Below are 23,468 nucleotides of genomic sequence, written 5' to 3' on the forward strand. Positions count from 1 at the left end.
AACAAACTATTAAACATGATTTTTTTTTTGCAAAATTTCATTTGGGTACAGTGCTGTATGACCGCGCAATTGTCATTCAACGTGCATCAGTGCTGAAAGCTGAAAATTGGTCTGGGCATGAAGGGGGTTTAAGTGCCCAGTAAGCAAGTGGTTAAGGTACACATCACTTCAGCAAAGTAAATGTCCAAATATTGTTTACACCTCCTTTAGACATAAGTTTGGAGAGGACTTGGACTTACTTATCCATGACGGTTCTTTAATATAAACCACGGTGTAATGGACGCCTCCACTATGGACGCCTCCACTATGGACGCCTCCACTATGGACGCCTCCACTATGGACGCCTCCACTATGGACGCCTCCACTATGGACGTCCTCATGTAATCACCCAACCATTCCGCCACTCTGTGATGCACAAGAGCAGCACGGGGGGTTAAGACTCTGGGTCTTAATTGGATCTTAATTGGAAACGGCCGCCTGGTGTGCCCGGTGGGGCCTACAAAAGGCAGGAAGGGTCATGTGCTCAGGTTTGGTGGAAGCCACATGATTGGCCTCTGGTGAACTGTAGAGCTACTTTCTGGCTTTTGGAAGTTTGGTGAAGACCCTCCAAGGAGGGGGACACATGAGCAATGACTGATTGGGGCTCCACAGAGCCTCAGTGCAAGGTGACGCTGAGAGAGATATTGAAGAATTCGGGACAAGCCATCACAGAGGAACAGGCCTGGGCCCTGTGCTACCAATGCACCCATAGATGCCAGCAGATCCGGCAGGGTTCTAGGCCGCTGCCAGTGCTGCGTGGCGTGGAGAGCATCTTCATTCACCAGGATGGCGCGGTCTCTTTTGCTCAATCTGCTGGTAAGTGGCCTGTAGGTTGTGACCGCCTGGAATGCGATTTTTCTGGTTATATTGCGCTGTGGACTTTTTGATCTGCTTGCAGCAAGTTTGTGTCTTTAGTTTTTTTTAGCTTGAATTATATATATTTTTTTTTTTATTGAGATCCTGACCTGTGTAACCCAATTTTTATTTATTTTTCCAAATTAGCAGTGTTAAGCTGCCATGTAGTCTCCTTCATTTGGCCACAAGATGGTCCCACAGCAAATAGGCAACTATGGGTAGGGCCTACATCGGTGATTCTCAGCCCTGTCCTCAAGTACCCCCAGCAGGCCATGTTTGCAGGTTTTCCTCTATCATGATGCACAAGTGCTTTAACCATTTCAATACCGGGCGCTTGTACACCTTCCTGCCCAGACCCATATTCAGATTTCAGCGCTGTCGCACTTTGAATGACAATTGCGCGGTCATACATTATAACCAAACTAAATTTTTATAATTTTGTTCCCACAAATAGAACTTTCTTTTGGTGGTATTTGATCACATCTGGTATTTTCTGCTAAACAAATAAAAAAAGACCAAAAATATTTTGTTTCTTTTACAAAACGTAAATAAGTTTTCTCTGCGCTGGTGGTGGGGGGGGGGGGGGGTTTGGCCCTGATGGCCGCCTTTGGTGGGGGGAGGGTTTGGCCCTGATGGCCGCCTTTGGTGGGGGGAGGGTTTGGCACTGATGGCCGCCTTTGGCGGGGGGGGGGGGGGTTTGGCACTGATGGCCGCCTTTGGCGGGGGGGGGGGGGGGTTTGGCACTGATGGCCGCCTTTGGCGGGGGGGGGGGGTTTGGCACTGATGGCCGCCTTTGGCGGGGGGGGGGGTTTGGCACTGATGGCCGCCTTTGGCGGGGGGTGGGTTTGGCACTGATGGCCGCCTTTGGCGGGGGGGGGGTGTGGCACTGATGGCGGCCTTTGGCGGGGGGGTGTGGCACTGATGGCGGCCTTTGGCGGGGGGGTGTGGCACTGATGGCGGCCTTTGGCGGGGGGGTGTGGCACTGATGGCGGCCTTTGGCGGGGGGGTGTGGCACTGATGGCGGCCTTTGGCGGGGGGGTGTGGCACTGATGGCGGCCTTTGGCGGGGGGGTGTGGCACTGATGGCGGCCTTTGGCGGGGGGGTGTGGCACTGATGGCGGCCTTTGGCGGGGGGGTGTGGCACTGATGGCGGCCTTTGGCGGGGGGGTGTGGCACTGATGGCGGCCTTTGGCGGGGGGGTGTGGCACTGATGGCGGCCTTTGGCGGGGGGGTGGGGTTTTGCACTGATGGCGGCCTTTGGCGGGGGGGTGGGGTTTTGCACTGATGGCGGCCTTTGGCGGGGGGGTGGGGTTTGGCACTGATGGCCGCCTTTGGCGGGGGGGTGGGGTTTGGCACTGATGGCCGCCTTTGGCGGGGGGGGTGGGGTTTGGCACTGATGGCCGCCTTTGGCGGGGGGGGGTGGGGTTTGGCACTGATGGCCGCCTTTGGCGGGGGGGGTGGGGTTTGGCACTGATGGCCGCCTTTGGCGGGGGGGGTGGGGTTTGGCACTGATGGCCGCCTTTGGCGTCGGGGGTGGGGGTTTGGCACTGATGGCCGCCTTTGGCGGGGGGGTGGGGTTTTGCACTGATGGCCGCCTTTGGCGGGGGGGTGGGGTTTTGCACTGATGGCCGCCTTTGGCGGGGGGGTGGGGTTTGGCACTGATGGCGGCCTTTGGCGGGGGGGTGGGGTTTGGCACTGATGGCGGCCTTTGGCGGGGGGGTGGGGTTTGGCACTGATGGCGGCCTTTGGCGGGGGGGTGGGGTTTGGCACTGATGACGGCCTTTGGCGGGGGGGTGGGGTTTGGCACTGATGGCGGCCTTTGGCGGGGGGGTGGGGTTTGGCACTGATGGGCGGCCTTTGGCGGGGGGGTGGGGTTTGGCACTGATGGGCGGCCTTTGGCGGGGGGGTGGGGTTTGGCACTGATGGGCGGCCTTTGGCGGGGGGGTGGGGTTTGGCACTGATGGGCGGCCTTTGGCGGGGGGGTGGGGTTTGGCACTGATGGGCGGCCTTTGGCGGGGGGGTGGGGTTTGGCACTGATGGGCGGCCTTTGGCGGGGGGGTGGGGTTTGGCACTGATGGGCGGCCTTTGGCGGGGGGTGGGGTTTGGCACTGATGGGCGGCCTTTGGCAGGGGGGTGGGGTTTGGCACTGATGGCCGCCTTTGGCGGGGGGGTGGGGTTTGGCACTGATGGCCGCCTTTGGCGGGGGGAGGGGTTGGCACTGATACGGTTGAATGCCAAACAATGCCTGCCAATCAGTGATGCCCATTGTGGGCACTGATTACTATTGTAATTCGGAAATTTGGATACGTTTGAATTTCTGCATATCAATATCTTTGTCTTTCAATTCGCAACAAAACGAACTTCACATGTTGAATATACAATTATTGGGATATTTTCTTTCAGACATGTAGCAGAATACATTTTGGACAAAAGTGGAGGAATTATATATTATATATTTATATTTATATGTATATATATACACTTTTTTTTTTCGTTTATCGGAAAAGAGAAAAAACCTAGTGGTGATCAAAAACCAGCAAAGGAAAGCTGTGTGACTCTAAATATATATGCAGTACAGCGTTGCATGATCGCACAATTACCAAAGTAGTGCTGTGCTAACTGGCAAAAATGGCCTGGTCATGAAGGGGGTAAAACCTTCCGGAGGTAAAGTGGTTAACAAATTCCATGGATCCCCTCTTGGAGATGTACCATATTTCCAGTTTAGTATGTATATGTCTTCGGTATTTTCTGGCTGTGCAGGTTTTTGCTTTTTTAGGTTTAATTTGCTCTAAAAGTATTTTCTGCCATTTCTATCGCGTTCTCCACTAACGACGTGTTCTGTCTTCTAGGTATGGTGGGCGCTTGTCAATCGGAGGAAAAGGTAACCATCAGCTTTGTCCTTGCCTTACCTTCCAAACACGTTTAGGGTTCAGTCACATTTGCGAGGTGCGGTAATGCATGCATTTTAGTATAATGTAACTTAAAGTGTAACTCCGCTTTTGCTGAGAAACACTCTGGGCGATCTGTGTACATTACAAGGATTCTAACAAACGTTGTCGCAGATTCCGACCATTTGATCTGAAGAAATCGGGGGTTTGTGTTCATGTGGGAAAGTGAATCTAATGGGAGTGGTTTCATAATCAGCTGCAGCACCTGCAGGAAAGCTGCAGGGTCTGCATCCCTTTTAGATGTGATTTTTCTATTGGGAGTATCTCGCCAAAAAGTGTCTTGTTGCAGGGGGGGGTGCCTGAAATCTGATTTGTTTGTGCGGATCTGCAGGCCTAGGAGCGACACGGGTGGGTGCCTAGGGCTAGAGGGGGAAGGAGAACAGCAGACAAGCGGTCCGCTCTCCTCCCCTTGTGACCCGGAAAGCGACATCTGACGTCACTTCCGGGCTGACATGTGCGCTGCTGAAAAATTTGTTTTATTCGTTTTATCAAATCATTCGTTGTCACAATTCGATAATTGTAATTTCTGAAAAGGGGGGGGGGGGGGGGAGAATCGGAATTTCCGAAAAGGGGGGGGGATATTTCAATTTCCTAAAGGGTATTAGGATCTTCTCCAAGTCATTAAGGTTTCAAGGCTGACATTTGGTATCTCGAAGCTTCAGCTCCCTTCCACATACTTTCTATGGGATTAAGGTCTGGCTAGGCCACTCCAGGACCTTAAAGTGGAGGGGCACCCTGAAAAACAAAAACATTAAAATTTGGCAAAAAATCTGAAATTTTTTTTTTTTTTTAAACTTACCAGAAATGCCTGTTGCTAGGCATATCATCCTAATCTGCCTCTTCCTCTTCCGCAGTGATCTTCAGCCTTCTTTCCTCCGTGCGGCGTCTTCTGGATAATGGGTTGCGCTGTGTTCTGGGAACTGTGTGTCCCAGAACACAGCGCGCCCCATTCACAAAGCGCTGCGCGACTCGCGCATGCGCAGTAGTAAACGGGCAGTGAAGCCGCAAAGGCTCCACTGCCCTTTTCCCTTAAAGGGCGGCGCCGGGACCCAAGAGCCGAGGGACGGGTCAGGCTCGGGCGGCCGACATCGCGGGCTCCCTGGACAGGTAAGTCTGCTTATTAAAAGTCAGCAGCTACAGTGTTTGCAGCTGCTGACTTTTAAGACCCCTTTCACACCACACCGCCCATTGCGTTGGCGGTAAAACGCCGCTATTTTTAGCTGCGTTTTACCGCCGGATTTGCAGCGCATTTCGGGCGCTAGCGGGGCGCTTTTACCCCCCGCTAGCGACCGCAAAAGGGTTAAAACCGCCGGCAATACGCCACAATAGCGGTGTTTTGCCAGCGGTATTACAGAGCTGCCCCATTGATTTCAATGGGGAGCAGTGGTGGAGGAGCGGTAAACACACCGCTCCTTCACCGCTCCAAAGAAGCTGCTGGCAGGACTTTTGACGTCCTGCCAGCGCACCGCTGTAGTGTGAAAGCCCTCGGGGCTTTCACACTACATTCAATGGTGCAGCTTCTTTAGGGTGGATTGCAGGCGCTATTTCTAACACTATAGCGCCTGCAAAACAAAAATTTTTTTTAAAAGCTGGCACTCCTCTTTAACGTGGTGCTTGAGCCACTCCTTTGTTGACTTGGCTGTGTGTTTTGGGTCATTATCATGCTGTGATACCCAATCACAGCCCATTTTCAATGCCATGGCTCAGTGTGCCAGCTTGGATTTAAACTGGCTGCTCTATATGTAGTTTCTGACAAGTGGTGCAAGGAGCCCCGTATCTCTGGAACCATAGGTCGTAGGAGCCATCTACCCCCCCCAAAAAAAAATTGGGGTCTCTGTGACCTCAGGTTGCTGAGCCAAGACCCTCGAAGCTCGATTTAAAAAAGTTTTCAATATTCATGGCAGGTGAGACTCGGCCTCACCTGACTGCACATTCCTGCTGCACACCACAGACCACTTCTGAAGCTTGGTGGCAAACGTGTTGGGGCTTTTGGACCCAACCCTTATAAATGTAATGCTACTCTATAGTCGCACCAGAGCCCTTATGCAATCAAGCCAAGTGTTTGGGGTTTCTCAACTGCTTTAAAATTGGCGGTGGAGTTGGGTGGAGTTGGGTGGAGTTGGGTGGAGTTGGGTGGAGTTGGGTGGAGTTGGGTGGAGTTGGGTGGAGTTGGGTGGAGTTGGGTGGAGTTGGGTGGAGTTGGGTGGAGTTGGGTGGAGTTGGGTGGAGTTGGGTGGAGTTGGGTGGAGTTGGGTGGAGTTGGGTGGAGTTGGGTGGAGTTGGGTGGAGTTGGGTGGAGTTGGGTGGAGTTGGGTGGAGTGCACCTAGAAGGCTAACTGTTGGCAAACCTGTAACTGGTCAAGTCTTCTCTACCAGGTTATTGAGCAGCTAGGGAAGGTGGTGTACTCTGCCCTGGACTGGGGCCTCAGCAGTGACATGGAACGTGTTCTCAGCGACCCACTACTTTATCTGCTCTACCGCATGGTCGGCCTGAACGCTAACTGCACATCCCCCACTGGTGAGTTGTGGAAGATCACCCTCTATGACGTTACAAAGGTAGGTACCCTCCAAAACTCAAAACTACTAAATGGAGATGTTAAGTGCAATTTACAGCTTTGTCTTCTCGCTTGCGTATTTTCACTTTATGGCGTCCCACTTTCTTTGGGGCTAAAATACAGACTGGTCCGTGTCCTTTATGAACACGCTAAGCCAGATGACCGATATAAACACAAATCTCAGATTCAAGGTAAATGTAACATTCTGCAGCTCTTATTAAAGCAAACCTTTTTGCTCCTGGTATGAAGATTGTGGGTTACAACTTTCTGTTATAGGATAACAATGCTTCTACAAATGGGCACCTGCATGGTCTCTCTGCCCGATGCCAGGGGCAGCCATCAGAAATGTTGGGGCCCCTTACACGGCTTTAGGTTGGGGGGCCCCTGGGCCTGACAACCCACAATCCCACTTTTGTTTTACACTACAATTTAATATATGAAAATGTAAGTATTCAAAGTCAGTTTGTTCAAGATTTAACAGTAAGCAATATATAGAAATATGAAGCCTGCCACCACTACATTTCACCTCTTCCTTTACATGCCCATCAGTGACATGGGCATGTAAAGGGGGGGATAAAATTATCACACTATCTTCCATCACATCACCCTTGCATTCCAATCCAGCAGGGACAGCCCTATATACAGCAAGACAGCCCTAGGACATCCCTATCCCGCAAGACAGCCCCATATACAGCAAAGGGACATCCCTATCCCGCAAGACAGCCCCATATACAGCAAAGGGACAATCCTATCCCGTCAAGACAGCCCCATGTACAACAAAGCAAAAAAAAAGGAAAAAGGGGCATTGGGACTTTGAGTGAAGCAGTTGAAAGATTTGGGATTGAAGTAAAAATCAAATTTATTCCACATGGATTCTTTGCCACCTCAGTTCGGGGGAAGGACACCTGTTTTGGCCCAGACTCTACACCATAGCTTGGTATATATTGTAAGTACCCAGAAAGGACATATTAGCCTTTCTGGATGCATTGAGTCAATCTTCTGATATTGTTATATTTTATTAGACATCCTATAGCATCAGCTCCTGAAGAAGTGTATTTCATAGAAACACGTTGGGCATTTAGGATGCAGTTATTTTGCTTAATAGGATTCTACTCAGGTCAACCCTTCTATGTACTACATCAATCGATACTTGCTTTTCTATTATGTTATGTGCCTTCCGGTTCATATATGTAATCCCCTCATGACATTTGTAATCGCAATAATGTATTAGATATCTTGAATGTTTTTAGATATATGCATTTGGTTGTCATGTGCACACACAACCTTCTACATGTGATATATAGTATTACTTATGTGGACAACATTTTTTTTTTTTTTTTTTACTTCAACCCCAAATCTGTCAACTGCTTCACTCAAAGTCCCAATGCCCCTTTTTCCTCTTTTGCTGTATGCGGGAAGGAGGCACATTTCCATGCTTCATCTAAAGTCCCAAACCAGTTCTTCTTTCAGATATACAGCAAAGGGACATCCCTATCCTGCAAAGACAGCCTTGCATATACAGCAAAGGGACATCCCTATGTCGTAAAGACAGCCTCATATACAGCAAAGGGACATCCCTATGTCCTAAAGACAGCCTCGTATATACCGCAAGGGGACATCCCTATCTCGTAAAGACAGCCTCGTAAATATACAGCAAAGGGACATCACTATGTCGTAAAGACAGCCTCGTATATACAGCAAAGGGACATCCCTATGTCGTAAAGACAGCCTCGTAAATATACAGCAAAGGGACATCACTATGTCGTAAAGACAGCCTCGTATATACAGCAAAGGGACATCACTATGTCGTAAAGACAGCCTCGTATATACAGCAAAGGGACATTCCTATGTCGTAAAGACAGCCTCGTATATACAGCAAAGGGACGTCACTATGTCGTAAAGACAGCCTCGTATATACAGCAAAGGGACATCCCTATGTCGTAAAGACAGCCTCGTATATACAGCAAAGGGACATCACTATGTCGTAAAGACAGCCTCGTATATACAGCAAAGGGACATTCCTATGTCGTAAAGACAGCCTCGTATATACAGCAAAGGGACATTCCTATGTCGTAAAGACAGCCTCGTATATACAGCAAAGGGACATCACTATGTCGTAAAGACAGCCTCGTATATACAGCAAAGGGACATCACTATGTCGTAAAGACAGCCTCGTATATACAGCAAAGGGACATCACTATGTCGTAAAGACAGCCTCGTATATACAGCAAAGGGACATCACTATGTCGTAAAGACAGCCTCGTATATACAGCAAAGGGACATTCCTATGTCGTAAAGACAGCCTCGTATATACAGCAAAGGGACATTCCTATGTCGTAAAGACAGCCTCGTATATACAGCAAAGGGACGTCACTATGTCGTAAAGACAGCCTCGTATATACAGCAAAGGGACATCCCTATGTCGTAAAGACAGCCTCGTATATACAGCAAAGGGACATCACTATGTCGTAAAGACAGCCTCGTATATACAGCAAAGGGACATCCCTATCTCATAAAGACAGCCTCGTATATACAGCAAAGGGGACATCCCTATCCCGCAAATATTCCAATTCACTGAACAGACAGCCCAATCCTGCAAAGACATTCCAATCCCCTGGCAGCTTGGGACACCAGGGCGTCTGGGCCCCTAGCAATGCCCGGGCCCCCTAAGTGTGTATAAGCTGTCCGCCCTGATGGCAGCCCTGCCCATGCCACCTCTAGTGGAAGCTAAAAGCAGCCAATGAGTTGTGCAGGCACGGTTCCGCCATTGTTTTCAGGAAGCCAGTCCAGAGCAATGAGTGCATCAAGAGTGGCTGGAAGAGGTTGGGGAAGATCGCCAACACTATGGGGGGTGAAAAGTGGAGAACAGGATTTTATGGTAAAACATGCCAATTGTAACAGCTTTCTAGTAAAGCAAATGTCATTCAGTTAGGATTTAGAGTTCAGCTTGGGCATAACACTAGAATTTTTTTCTTCAAAATGTTTTGCTCATTTTAAGTTGGTGGTTCAAATCATTTTTTTTTCAACAGTATTGACACTTTGAAGGTGCAGTATGGAACATTTTCATGAACCCAAAGTCTAACATTGTGGCTTTAGTTTGGGGAAAGTCTCTATAAATTCCAAAACTGAACGTCAAAGCAAACAAAATTTTGGAAGCGCTTTCAAAACATTTGCGAAGTCAATGTACTCGGGTGGTTTAAATCTCCTTCAGTGTATGGCAGGGGCGTAACTATAGGGGGTGCAGCAGTCGCGACCGCAACCGGGCCCTGTGATGCAGGGGGCCCACGCAGCCCCCTCTACATATGGCTGGCAGCAGCATAGGCAGCTAGGGGTACCAGTGCACCATGCACATGGGTAGGTGGAGGGTGACTAGCAGAGCTCCATGCTCGACTATCGCACTGGCTGCTCTTTAGTTGTGCATTCCCTGCATGACCTGTGTCCTCGGCCGGCTCCTCAGAGTACCCCTCTCCTGCTTCGTGCAAGCGCACAGATGCAGTGCAGCCCTATGAGAGCCGGCTCCCTGGAGGACACTGCAGGCTTGTCTGCCAGCTCCCCTCCTCCCCCGTCATACACAGATGATGAAAGGTCTTTCTGGGAGATATGCTGATCGCCCGTTCAGCACACTGGATGGAGCCCAGGCCAACATGGATGAGTGCGCGACCTACAGCTTGGTCATGGTGAGTGAGAGGACCCCATCCCCCACACACCATTACATACCCCCTCCATCTCCCCCTGGGGACAGGGACAACTTCTCATGTGGAGACAGGGACCCCTTCTCACCTGGGGGCAGTAACTTCATCTGCCCTGGAGAAAAGGACCTCATCTCTTCTGGGGACGGGGACCCTATCCTGCCTAGGGACAGTCCCCCAATGGGGCACCTAAAAATAAAAAATAAAAATACAAAAAACTACTGATAGTCATACCTGTGACCACGCCCTGGAGTTCCACCGCCGAACTCAGAGGGAAGGGCCCTGGCTGTGGGGTTCAGGGGGGCCCTTCATGGTTTCTTGCATCGGGGCCCTGAAGGTTCTAGTTACGCCACTGGTGTATGGCCAGCTTTAGGGCCATACACCGGAATTGTGAAATAGGCATACTTTCTACAATTTGCCAATAGAAACAAGCAACCTTTATGCTTTTTTGGCAGGCTTATGCCATCTATTAATCGCCTCATTCCCTGCAAAGTTGTGCTTACAGCTCCTATTTCCAGTGCCCTTGAATGCTGCCACAGTAAAGCACAATTGATCGCTGAAGAATCTTCAGGCCTTTCTAAATCCTAAACCCTCAATGTGCCCTGTGGTTCAGTCTGCTGACACATATTATTCAGGATTTATATAGCATCAACAGTTTGCACAGCTCTTTACATGAGGACAGATAGTACAGTTACAATTCAATACATGAGGAATCAGAGGACCCGGTGTTCTGGCAGATAGTGTCCTGCCATCATATAGTGTCCGCCCCGTACTGTGCATGCGCAGTACGGGGCAGAAGAAGCTTCGGAAAATCTCCGAAGCTGAAAGGCGCCTGTGCCGTGAGTGTAGGTGGTAGCCCCACCATCCAAGCGGACATAGGGTTGTGAAAATTAGAGGGCCCCTCGTGGGCTTGCTTCGCTCGCCACGCTTCAGGCTCGGCCTCACTGCACTCGGCTCTTTTTTTATTCCTACTCTATGTCCACTTGGATGGTGGGGCTAGAACCTGGACTCACGACACAGGCGCCGTTCATCCTCGGCTTTTTTCGGAATATGTTTCTGTGTACTGCGCATGCGCAGTACACAGCGGACACTATCTGATTGGGGACCTTATGATGGGACACCGGCTCGTTAGAGCTTAGTCTAGAAGGGAGGGTCAAAAGGTAGTAACTGTGGTGGATGAACTGATGGAGACAATGAAAATAGGTGTGTGGGTAAGGTAGGCTTCTCTGAGGAGAGGAAGTTAAGGATTATCTAAAAGCTAATGGAGTAGGAGATGGTCAGATTGGGGTATGGAGTTCCATAGGATTGGAGAGGCTCTGGAAAAGTCCTGGAGGTGAGCAGAAGGTCCTGAGGGAACGAAGAGAATGATTGGGTTGGTTTTTTGAGACTAGGCTAGTGATGTAGCTGGGGGGCCATCTATGGGACATCTGTCCTGTAGTTGGGGGGGTTGGCAGGAGAAACCAGAGAACAGCAGGTGGTCCAGTAATCAAACATTTCCTCAAGTGTCAGTTTCTGAAGGTGGTTTAGTTGGTAATTTCACCTTATAGCATGAATCAGCGGTGCCGTTCGGAAGAGTCGTCTAATTTCGCATGGAACATCAGGTTTTAGCAACTTTGACTTTTTGAGACTTTGCATCCTCACCAGTGGAGACGTCCACTTTCAGGTCAACGCGCAACAGCCGGCCCTGACTGCAAAACTTAGAGCTCCATCTACTGGCTGAGAGTTGTCAACATTGAATATTCATAAACCGTTTTTATATTCTCCTAAGTGTGGAATATCTTCAAAACGTTGAACATGACTGCATTAAAACCTTGCAGATGCCATTTAATTATGGATGGGCTATTTTACCTTGAACAGAAGTTAACCCCCCCCCCCCCCCCCCAGAACTTGGGTAATAGAAACCTGAATCAGAACATTTGTATAAGGAATCTGAGGCTTTTCCACTATTCTGTACCATAATTGCTCTCCACAATTCACAAGGCTTTTTTTGGGCCTTAACGTCTTGTGTATGTGATCAGCCCGTCTTGTGATACTCTACGGTGGATAGTAGGCCCCTGGGTTTTCCTTTCCCTTGCAGCAATCTGCATTTAACACGAAAAATTCCTTAAATGTACTGCAGCCTGAATCCTTTTTGTTTTTCAGGTGTGTGTCGAAAGGCTTTTCCTTCCCTCTGATGCACCAGGACACTACAAAGCGGTGTGCCGCATGCAATATGGAGTACATGCTGAGATCTGCAATCTCCTGCAGACCATAAAGCAATCTAAACAGGTACAGTGTGATTTGGAACTCAATTACTTAATGTCTCGTGTAATGAAGAGCTGTAGTCTGTGTATAGCCAGATAATAGGTTCAGTAAAAGCCCACCATAGGGTGCCACTTACAGTGGGTAAAAGCACGTGAATCCCTTGGAATTGTTTGTAGTTTGCCACAATGTGATCTGATCCTCATACAAGTCATAATAGACTAAGACAATGTGCTTAAGCTGATAATGCATTCATTCTAATTGTCTCCAGACCCGGATTGGGACACAAAATAGGCCTGGGCCATTTTGGACTGAGCTGCCCTGCAGAAGAGGGGTGGGGCACCCAACCCCTGGAGGGGTGGGGTGGGGCACCCAACCCCCCGAGGGGTGGGGGTGGGGCACCCAACCCCCGGAGGGGTGGGGGTGGGGCACCCAGCCCCCGGAGGGGTGGGGGTGGGGCACCCAGCCCCCGGAGGGGTGGGGGTGGGGCACCCAGCCCCCGGAGGGGTGGGGTGGGGCACCCAGCCCCCGGAGGGGTGGGGTGGGGCACCCAACCCCTGGAGGGGTGGGGTGGGGCACCCAACCCCCCGAGGGGTGGGGGTGGGGCACCCAGCCCCCGGAGGGGTGGGGTGGGGCACCCAGCCCCCGGAGGGGTGGGGTGGGGCACCCTGCCCCCGGAGGGGTGGGGTGGGGCACCCAGCCCCCGGAGGGGTGGGGTGGGGCACCCAGCCCCCGGAGGGGTGGGGTGGGGCACCCAGCCCCCGGAGGGGTGGGGTGGGGCACCCAGCCCCCGGAGGGGTGGGGTGGGGCACCCTGCCCCCGGAGGGGTGGGGTGGGGCACCCTGCCCCCGGAGGGGTGGGGTGGGGCACCCAACCTGGCAGGGGTGGGGGGGGCACCCTGGTTGCAGGCAGGGCCAGGACAAGGGGTGGGCAGCCTTGGGCACTGTGGTATGTGAAGTAGGGGAGGGGTGTCATGAGGGGACTTGTGTTGGCAGGGGGAATAGAGAAACTATTTGTGGCGGTGGTTTTTTTTGGGGGGGGGGGATTTGTGCTAGAGGTGATATGGTAGAGGTAGGGGAATTGTGCTCGGAAGTATGATTAGCTGGTATTAGTGCTAGAAGTAGGCAATGGGGGGGGGGGGGGTGATTTGTGCTGTGAAGTGGGCTTTAGCGGTGGGGAGAGGATGTGTACTTGGAGGGGAAATTTGAGGGGAAGAAGACTTGTGCTAGAAGGGGGTTATTTTCTTTTGGCGCAACAATTGTGCAGGGGGGGGTTAACGATTTGTGCTAGGAGGCAGATTTCAGCAGGGGGGTAGATTTGTACTGCAAGGGGGAACTTGTGTTTAGGGGTAAGCATGCAGATTAGCGCTTTTTTGGGGGGGGGGGTAGGGTATGGACTTTTGCGACACAATTCTCATACATCTTGGGGGGGTTGGTTAGTGGCACCATTTGGCATGTTTGCCCCGTGCTCTAGATGGCTTTGTCCCAACTCTAGTGGCAAAAATTTGCAAGGTGTATGGCCTAACTACCATGAAAGCGAATTGTTGTAGTTTGCACATCTGGAGTCCAGTTAATGAAATGTTTGGAAGTGTAGTTAAGAGCTACAGTGAGGGGAAAAAGTATTTGGTCCCCTGCTGATTTTTGTATGTTTGCCACACTGAGAAAGAAATGATCAGTCTATAATTTGGTATGTTTTACTGATGAGACAGAACAAAAATATACCTAGGAAAACTCATTTCAAAAGTTAAATTGATTTTAATGAGTGAAAAAGTATTTAATCCCTATAAATTGGCAAGTTTTCTGGCTCCCAGCTGTCTTCTATACAGGTAACTAGTGATGGCCGAACGGTTCGCCCGGCGGTCGTTTCGCGGCGAATTTCCGACATTCGCGGTCCGCACGTTCGAACGCCTTTTTCCGTCGTTCGCCGCGGCGGACTTACGTGTTTAATGTATACAAGAACTTTAACCTTTGGTGACACGTTTATCATGTGATACAGGACAGCCAATTGAGACATGACAGCACATGGACACTTGGACATTCCCCCTAACCTATAAATACACCCGATCCGGTGGCCATTTTACATTCTTTCTTCTGTTACGATAGGGACAGGTTCCTGTGTGGAGTAGGGAGAGATAAACCACTAGCTATTTGGTACACAAAAGTTCTTTTCAGGACTGGTATAGGTGTTAGGTGTTGATAGGTTTGCTGTGCTGCTGATTCTTGCAGCAGCCTGAGTGTCTTTTGTTAGTTTAGAGAAAGGGAAAGGACGGTGTATGCTACAGGGACAGCCAGATTAGTCTTTCATCATCATCATCATCATCATCATCATTAGCTGTTACTATCAAGGTCCACAAAAGAGCTGTTCCAGTAACCACTAATCGTTCTCTTTTTTTGCCAATTTGTATAGGGACAGGAAGGAAGCAGTGTTGTCAGGCAGTGAGGGTAATTTTAAAGACTTGCTGTTATTATTAGTTCCACAAAGGTTCTTTTCAGGACTGGTATCAGTGGTACAGTAATAGGCTTGTACATGTATAATATTCTTTCTTCCAAATATAGAAAGGATATTATACTTGACTGCTGCCCTTCTGCTGCAGTCTGCTAAACATTCACAACTCACTTGTTCCACAAAAGTTCTTATAAGGACTGGTAACTTGGTATAGGGTGCTACGGTACATAGGCTTGAGTGCGGTACAGTCTGCTGTTCTGTAAGGACCGCTATCGGTCCACAATAGATAGGGTTGACGTGCACCACTGCTGACCGCTGCCCTATACTGCAGCAGTCCTTCAGCGGTATAGGGACTGACGTACAGTCTGCTAATCACTAACACACAACCTGCTTGTTCCACAAAAGTTCTTATAAGGACTGGTAACTTGGTATAGGGTGCTACGGTACATAGGCTTGAGTGCGGTACAGTCTGCTGTTCTGTAAGGACCGCTATCGGTCCACAATAGATAGGGTTGACGTGCACCACTGCTGACCGCTGCCCTATACTGCAGCAGTCCTTCAGCGGTATAGGGACTGACGTACAGTCTGCTAAACACTAATACACAACCTGCTTGGTCCACAAAAGTTCTTATAAGGACTGGTAACTTGGTATAGGGTGCTACGGTACATAGGCTTGAGTGCGGTACAGTCTGCTGTTCTGTAAGGACCGCTATCGGTCCACAATAGATAGGGTTGACGTGCACCACTGCTGACCGCTGCCCTATACTGCAGCAGTCCTTCAGCGGTATAGGGACTGACGTACAGTCTGCTAAACACTAATACACAACCTGCTTGGTCCACAAAAGTTCTTATAAGGACTGGTAACTTGGTATAGGGTGCTACGGTACATAGGCTTGAGTGCGGTACAGTCTGCTGTTCTGTAAGGACCGCTATCGGTCCACAATAGATAGGGTTGACGTGCACCACTGCTGACCGCTCACCTATACTGCAGCAGTCCTTCAGCGGTATAGGGACTGACGTACAGTCTGCTAATCACTAACACACAACCTGCTTGTTCCACAAAAGTTCTTATAAGGACTGGTAACTTGGTATAGGGTGCTACGGTACATAGGCTTGAGTGCGGTACAGTCTGCTGTTCTGTAAGGACCGCTATAGGTCCACAATAGATAGGGTTGACGTGCACCACTGCTGACCGCTCACCTATACTGCAGCAGTCCTTCAGCGGTATAGGGACTAAGAGTTTTGTCACAGGGTCATTTAAAAAATGACATGCAGAGGAAGAGGCAGGCCCTTCCGCAGGGGTGGTAGGGGTAGGGCAGGAGCAACAGGCTTGAGCCAAAGTGGGAAGTTGCAGAAGGTGCGTTCAATTACTTTAAAGGATGCACCAGACTTGGTTGAGTGGCTCGCTCAGCCTTACTCTTCTGCACCCTCCTCATCCTCTCGATCTGCACCCTCTTCTTCACTCTCTGCTATGTGCACCCCCAAAGACACTACCACCAACAACACGACCACCACCACCACCACCACATACCTTCCGCTTGAGTCACTGGAATTATTTTCCGATCCATATCAAGAGGACATTTCTGATGCGCAGCCACTCTTGGTATTGGATCAGGAAGAGGAGGTAGCAACAAGCGCTACTCAGCAGTCTGACGCCAGTACCCAGATCAGCCCAAGGAGGAGGTTGGTCCCCGGTGTTGCTGCCTACTCCGAGATCTCTACTTATAGCGGTGGGGAAGGTGACGTTGATGATGACGTGTCTAGTGATGTCACGTGGGTGCCCACAAGAGAGGAAGAGGAGGGGAGTTCAGAGGGAGATATGGACCAGCAGATAGGGAGGAGAAGCAGCAATGACTTACATTGCACAGCAGGGACAAAGCAGACTGCAAATGTATCAGGAGCGAGTCATCGACCATGTACGGTCACATCTGGCGCTCCCAGGACACCGGCACATGGCTCCGCAGTGTGGGCTTTTTTTAACGTGTCCGCTGCTGACAATAGCGTTGCCATCTGCAATCTTTGCAGTCAACGCGTTAGTCGCGGTAAGCCCAATACTCACCTAGGGACGACCGCCTTAAGAAGGCACATGAGCAGCCATCACCGAGCCCAGTGGGAGCAACGGAACACACAAAGCCACACTGCAGGCTCTCACCGTCCAGCCTCGTCTTCTACTTCTCCTTCTCCTCTCTCCTCACAATTGTCCTCCACTCCACCTTCCATCACGCCAAGCTCACATTTTTCTGCAAAAAGGCAGGCTTCCGTGGGCCTAATGTTTGAGCGTAAAAAAATGATGATGCCGGATAACCCTCTTGCCCAACGGTTGGCGGCTGGCTTGTCAGAACTCATAGCCCGCCAACTACTGCCATATAAACTGGTGGACTCGGAGGCCTTTCGCAAATTTGTGGCCATTGGAACACCACAATGGAAGGTCCCAGGAAGGAAGTATTTCTCAGAGAAGGGCATCCCAGAGCTATATGGCCATGTTCAGCGGCAAGTGAATGTATCTCTGGCACACAGTGTCGGTGCCAAGATACATCTGACCACAGACACGTGGTCTAGCAAACACGGGCAGGGAAGGTATATCAGTTTTACTGCCCACTGGGTGAACCTTCTGACGGCCGTCAAGCATGTAACCCGTGGCACCCGTGTAGATTTGGTTTTACCGCCACGGATTGCATGCAGGCCTGACTCTTCTTCTCCTCCTCCTACTCCATCCTCCTCCCTCTCCTCCTCAGCTGCCTCCTCCTTTTCCGCTGCTAGCGTCTCTTCCACTGCACCGCCCAAGCTCCCCAGAACCTATTCCACATGCCAGGTGAGACGTTGCCATGCCGTGCTGCGTCTGTTGTGCCTGGAAGCAAAGAGCCACACTGGCCCGGCACTCCTTTCAGCTTTGCGTTCACAGGCAGATGAGTGGCTAACACCGCTCAATTTGACAGTTGGTAAAGTGGTGTGTGACAACGGTGCCAATCTGCTTAGCGCATTGAAACAGGGCAAAATCACGCACGTGCCGTGCATGGCACACGTCTTAAACTTGGTCGTGCAGCGATTCCTTGTCAAATACCCTGGGGTCCAGGACATCTTGCGGCAGGCAAGGAAAATCTCGGCCCATTTCAGAAGATCTTACACGGCCATGGCTCGCCTTGCTGACATTCAGCGGCGACACCATCTGCCGGTCAGACGTCTTATTTGCGATTGCCCGACGCGATGGAACTCAACCTTCTATATGCTTGATAGGCTGCTCCAGCAGAAACGTGCAGTTAACGTCTACCTGTATGAACTCTGCGAAAGAAACGGTTCTGGGGAGCTGGGTTTTTTTTCACCGCGCCAGTGGCTGCTCATGCGCGACACATGCAGACTTCTGCGGCCATTTGAGGAGATCACCAAACTGGTCAGTCGCAGCCATGGCGCCATCAGTGACATGGTACCTTATGCCTTCTTTCTGGAGCGTGCATTGCGTCGTGTCATTGATCAGGCTGTGGAGGAGCAGGAGCGGGAAGATGAGGAAGTCGCAATGCTGGATGAATTCCCAGGGGGGGCTACTCTATCTGAGACAAGTCAACAACAGGAGTCTGATGAGGAGTCAGAGGAGGATGGTGCCGGGGCGGATGAGCAGGAGCAAGAAGAGCATGCTTTAAACCTTTCTGGGATCCCTGTTGTGCGTGGATGGGGAGAGGAGAATGAAGAGGACGACATTATCCTGGATGATGAGCAGGAGCCAGGCCACCACACCGCTTCCACTTTAGTGCAAATGGGGGCCTTCATGCTCCAGTGTTTTAATAGGGACCCCCGTATAAAAAGCATGAGGGTCAAGGACCAGTACTGGGTGGCAACGTACTTAGACCCCCGGTACAAACACAAAATGGCGGAAATGTTACCGCCGTCGCAGAGGGCTGTCAGAATGCAGCACTTCCAGGCCTTGCTTCGAGAAATGCTGCATTCTGCTTTTGCGTGCGCTGGCAGAGGAGCAATTCCCACTCCCAGAGAAGGATTTGCGGGTACCAATCCAACAGCGCCTGCAAGAAGAGGCCGGTTTGAAGATGTGTTGGTGACTTCGGATATGAGGTCATTCTTTCAGCCGACCCATCGACAGGTGTCATCCGGATCCAGCATCAGGGAACGCCTAGACCGTCAGGTGTCCGACTACATTGGGTTAACGGCCGATGTGGACGCTCTGAGGAGTGATGAACCCCTAGACTACTGGGTGGGCAGGCTTGACCTCTGGCCAGAGCTTGCCCAATTTGCAATCGAACTGTTGGCTTGCCCCTCATCCAGTGTCCTGTCCGAAAGGACGTTCAGCGCAGCAGGGGGGATTGTGACCGATAAGCGTACTCGCCTAGCTCACCACAGTGTTAACTACCTCACATTTCTAAAAATGAATGAGGCATGGATCTCGGAGGAATTCAACACATGTGACCAGTAGACCATGTATATGTCTATAAACTATTTTTTTAATCAAGCACACAGACCTTCTTAATTCATTTGGCTCACTTCCTTGACCCAAAAAAGCACACCGTACTATATGCCCCTACCCTCCTCTTTGAAGAGGTTGAGCGGTGTCATATTTCTACTGGGGCTGCTTATGATATCCCTGTGCTGTGCTGACTTCCTCCTGGGGGTTCTTATTATGAAGGGATCACACTATCCCTGTGCTGTGCTGACTTCCTCCTGGGGGTTCTTATTATGAGGGGATCACACCATCCCTGTGCTGTGCTGACTTCCTCCTGGGGCTGCTTACGGTGCTGCTGTCAGTGCTGTATGTCACGGTGCTGCTGTCAGCGCTGTATGTCACGGTGCTGCTGTCAGCGCTGTATGTCACGGTGCTGCTGTCAGCGCTGTATGTCACGGTGCTGCTGTCAGCGCTGTATGTCACGGTGCTGCTGTCAGCGCTGTATGTCACGGTGCTGCTGTCAGCGCTGTATGTCACGGTGCTGCTGTCAGCGCTGTATGTCACGGTGCTGCTGTCAGCGCTGTATGTCACGGTGCTGCTGTCAGCGCTGTATGTCACGGTGCTGCTGTCAGCGCTGTATGTCACGGTGCTGCTGTCAGCGCTGTATGTCACGGTGCTGCTGTCAGCGCTGTATGTCACGGTGCTGCTGTCAGCGCTGTATGTCACGGTGCTGCTGTCAGCGCTGTATGTCACGGTGCTGCTGTCAGCGCTGTATGTCACGGTGCTGCTGTCAGCGCTGTATGTCACGGTGCTGCTGTCAGCGCTGTATGTCACGGTGCTGCTGTCAGAGCGCTGTATGTCACGGTGCTGCTGTCAGAGCGCTGTATGTCACGGTGCTGCTGTCAGATGCCTCTATCACGGTGCATGTGTCATTCCGGTATGTCACGCTGCTGGTGATCATCTCCTGCACCCTCTTCTTTGCCTACCCTGGTCCCTGACCTTCCCTCTCCTCCATTGCCTTCATTAGCTCCATAGTCCTGAATTGTTAGAACAATTTCCCAAATAAAATAAAAATGCTTGTAGTTATCGATCCCAAATTCACCTCATACATGTATTATGTCATTGTCCAGATGGTGGGACTACGTTTTACCCCCTAATAATTACCACGTGGCCGCAAATTCGACATGAAGGTTTGCAAAGTTCGCCTCCCATTGAAGTCAATGGGGCCCGCGGCGAACGTTCTGTTTCGCGAACGTTTGGGTCCGTTCGCATTTCGCGTTCGCGAAACGTCCCGTCGGAAGTTCGTCCATCACTACAGGTAACAAGCTGAGATTGGGGAGCACTCTTAAAGTGCTCAGAAGCGATCATATTCCAATCTCTCCACCATGGCCAAAACCAAAGAGCTGTCCAAGGATGTCGGAGAAGATTGTAGACCTACTCAAGGCTGGAATGGGCTACAAGGCCATTGCCCAGCAGCTTGGTGAGAGGATGACAACAGTTAATGTGATTTATTCACAAATGGAAGAAACCCAAAATAACAATCTCCCTGGGTCTGGGGCTCCATGAAAGATCTCACTTCAGGGAGTTTTCAATGATCATGAGAACGGTGGGAAATCAGGCCAGAACTACACGAGAGAATCTTCTCAATGATCTCAAGGCATCTGGGACCATAGTCACCAAGAAAACAATTAACACACTACGCCATGAAGAACTGAAATCCTGCAGAGCCCGCAAGGTTCCCGCTGCTCATTAAAGCGCATGTACAGCCCCATCTGAAGTTTGCTAATGAACCTCTGATTCCAGGGAGACCTGGGTGAAGGTGTTGTGGTCAAATGAGACCAAAATCAAGCTTTGGCATCAACTCAACTTAGTGTTTGGCGGAGGCATGCTGCCTATGACTCCAAAGTACTCCATCTCCACTCTCAAACATGGAAATATTATGCTTTGGATGTTTTTCTGCTAAGGGGACAGGACAACTTCACCGTATCAAAGGGACGATGGACGGGACCATGTACCATCAAATCTTGAGAACCTCCTTCCCTCAGCCAGGGCATTGAAAATGGGTCATGGTTGGGTATTCCAGCATGACCATGATGCTGAACACACAGCTGAGGAAACAAAGGAGTGTCTCGAAGCAAATTAGTTCCTGGAGTGGCCTAGCCAGTCTCCAGACCTTGATCCCATAGAAAATGTGGAGGGAGCTGAAGGTTTGAGTTGCCAAACATCAGCCTTAAAACCTTAATGACTTGGAGAGGATCTGCAAAGAGTTGTACAAAATCCTGCCTGAGATGTGGGCAAACCTGGTGGCCAACTACAAGAAACGTCTGACCTCTGCCAACAAAGGTTTCTCCAGAGTACGAAGTCATGTTTTGCGAAGGGGTCAAATACTTATTTCACTCCATTAAAATGCAAATCAATATATAACTTTTTGAAATGTTTTTCTGGATTTTTTTTCTCACTGTTAAAATCTACCATTAAAATCAGACTGATCATTTTTGTCAGTGGTAAAATGTACGTATTCAGCAGGGGATCGGACCTTTTTTCCCTCGCTGTACTTTAAATTCTCAAACATTTTCTCAAATCGCCTTTCAGGACAACCCCGGAGAGAGTGTAGCTCCACCTTGTAATTAGGAAACACATGCCCACTTTAAAAACACCTCCTCTTCCTCCATGGCTTCAGTTATTGTGTTTCCTCCTTGGAGGAAGCATGTGCCTGAACCAGGGAGAGCTACACTCTCTGCAGGGGAGTAAGGCTTACCTTTCGTTGCAGGTTGTTTCTTTTTGACCCCCAGCAGCATCTCCACTGGGAGAGGACTCCTGGAGCTCCTGGTGCCGCCATCTCACGGGAGTAAGGACCCTCGGAGTGCCGGCGTCGGGTGCCCGGTGTCCGCTGGTTAGCGCAGGGAGGGCTCTGTTGCTGGCGGAGGCCGCTGCAGGTCAGCGGCATGGCTCCGTTTTCGGCGCCGGGTCCCGGGCGGCGACGGCGTCGTTCACGGTGACGCGCGGGCGCTCTGAGGGGGCGTGGCGCCGTGGTTCAAGCGCCTGGAACGCAGGGATCATGGGGCGGGTCAGGTGACCGCGTGCTTCCGCTTCCGGCCGGCCCTGATGACGTGGCGGCCGGGAAAATTTAAAATGACAGAGCTGTTTGTGATAGCTGCCTCACTCAAACGATGGAAGAGTGTAAGCCAGCTATGGCGGAGACAGGCGCCCCTAGCACCGGTCCAGCCCAGGTACGTAAGGTGCACTGGCACCCTCTGCTTTACTGTTGGGCTATGTCTTTGTCTGTTCCCCCCTCTTGGGGGCCTGTCGCTGCAGGTCGGAGGTGGACTTCGCTCTGACCTTTTGCAGCCTAGTTCTGGGGTCTCACTAGTGGTCTGTTTGGTGGTGGGTCTCTGCACTGGCTTGGTGTTAAGCAACTGGTTGTTGAGAGCTTTTAGTGAGTTAAACCTGTATGTCGTTTCAGGAAAAATCACTAGGAAAAGCTAGACCAGGTCAGAGAAAATGTCCTTCTTGCAAGACCCCCCTCAGAGATTCATGGCAGAAGGCAATGTGCAGAAATTGTATCAGAGAATTGGTGGAAGAGGAAACATCTCAACAATATAAGGATTTGTTTTCTTTGGTTAAAGAGCTGACAAACTCCTTGAGTTCAGTCAGGTCCATCCTGATACAAAACCCTCCCGTACAGACCGAGCCTCAGAACTTACCGCCCAGCCCCAGGGCGTCGTCATCCAGACAGGTGGAAACTGAAGAGTCTGGAGACGAAGGGGGTAGTACTCTCATCTCCTTCAGGGATTCTGAGGAGGAGGAAGAGGAAGAAGATAGCAGGGGCTCCAAATTCAAGCTATCACTAGAGGAAGTAGATGATATTCTTAAAGCAATCTACACTACTCTAGAAATTCAAGAAGAAAAAGTACAACTGTCAGTTCATGACAAAATGTACCAGGGGTTGGACGAAACAAAACGGAGAGTTTTTCCAGTCCACAGGGTCCTCTCAGACTCAGTGAGAAAGGAGTGGAAGGACCCAGAAAAAGCCCCTTTCTTCTCTAAAGCTCTCAAGAGAAGGTTTCCCTTCGAAGATAAGGACTCAGAGGTTTGGAACAAGAAACCCAGAGTCGATGCAGCTTTCTCGCAGGTATCCAGACGAACGGATCTAGCCTTTGAGGATATGGGGATCCTTAAAGACCCAATGGACAAAAAAGCTGACTCCATCCTTAAAAAGGCTTGGGATGCTGCGTCAGTCAGTCTAAAACCAGCAATGGCAGCTACGGTAGTGGCCAGGAATCTGGAATGTTGGGTAGAGAAGCTGAAGA

General features: G+C 50.7%; 1 protein-coding gene across 1 annotated transcript in view; it reads left to right on the forward strand.

Annotated features, from left to right (window-relative positions):
• The first annotated feature begins 542 nt into the window (after positions 1–542).
• The window catches only part of LOC143936188 (protein spire homolog 1-like), a 58,367-nt gene continuing 35,441 nt past the window's right edge, over positions 543–23,468 (forward strand). Inside the window, exons 1-4 of the mRNA XM_077460580.1 lie at positions 543–855; positions 3,743–3,774; positions 6,218–6,397; positions 12,228–12,353. Of these exons, the coding sequence (XP_077316706.1) occupies positions 630–855; positions 3,743–3,774; positions 6,218–6,397; positions 12,228–12,353 (564 nt within the window). The 5' untranslated portion in view covers positions 543–629. The remainder of the gene's footprint in view (positions 856–3,742; positions 3,775–6,217; positions 6,398–12,227; positions 12,354–23,468) is intronic.

The sequence above is a fragment of the Lithobates pipiens genome, unplaced genomic scaffold (assembly GCF_037356315.1).
Source record: "Lithobates pipiens isolate NorthernLeopardFrog02 unplaced genomic scaffold, aLitPip1_a1.2 Scaffold_28, whole genome shotgun sequence".
Taxonomy (NCBI): Eukaryota; Metazoa; Chordata; class Amphibia; order Anura; family Ranidae; genus Lithobates; species Lithobates pipiens.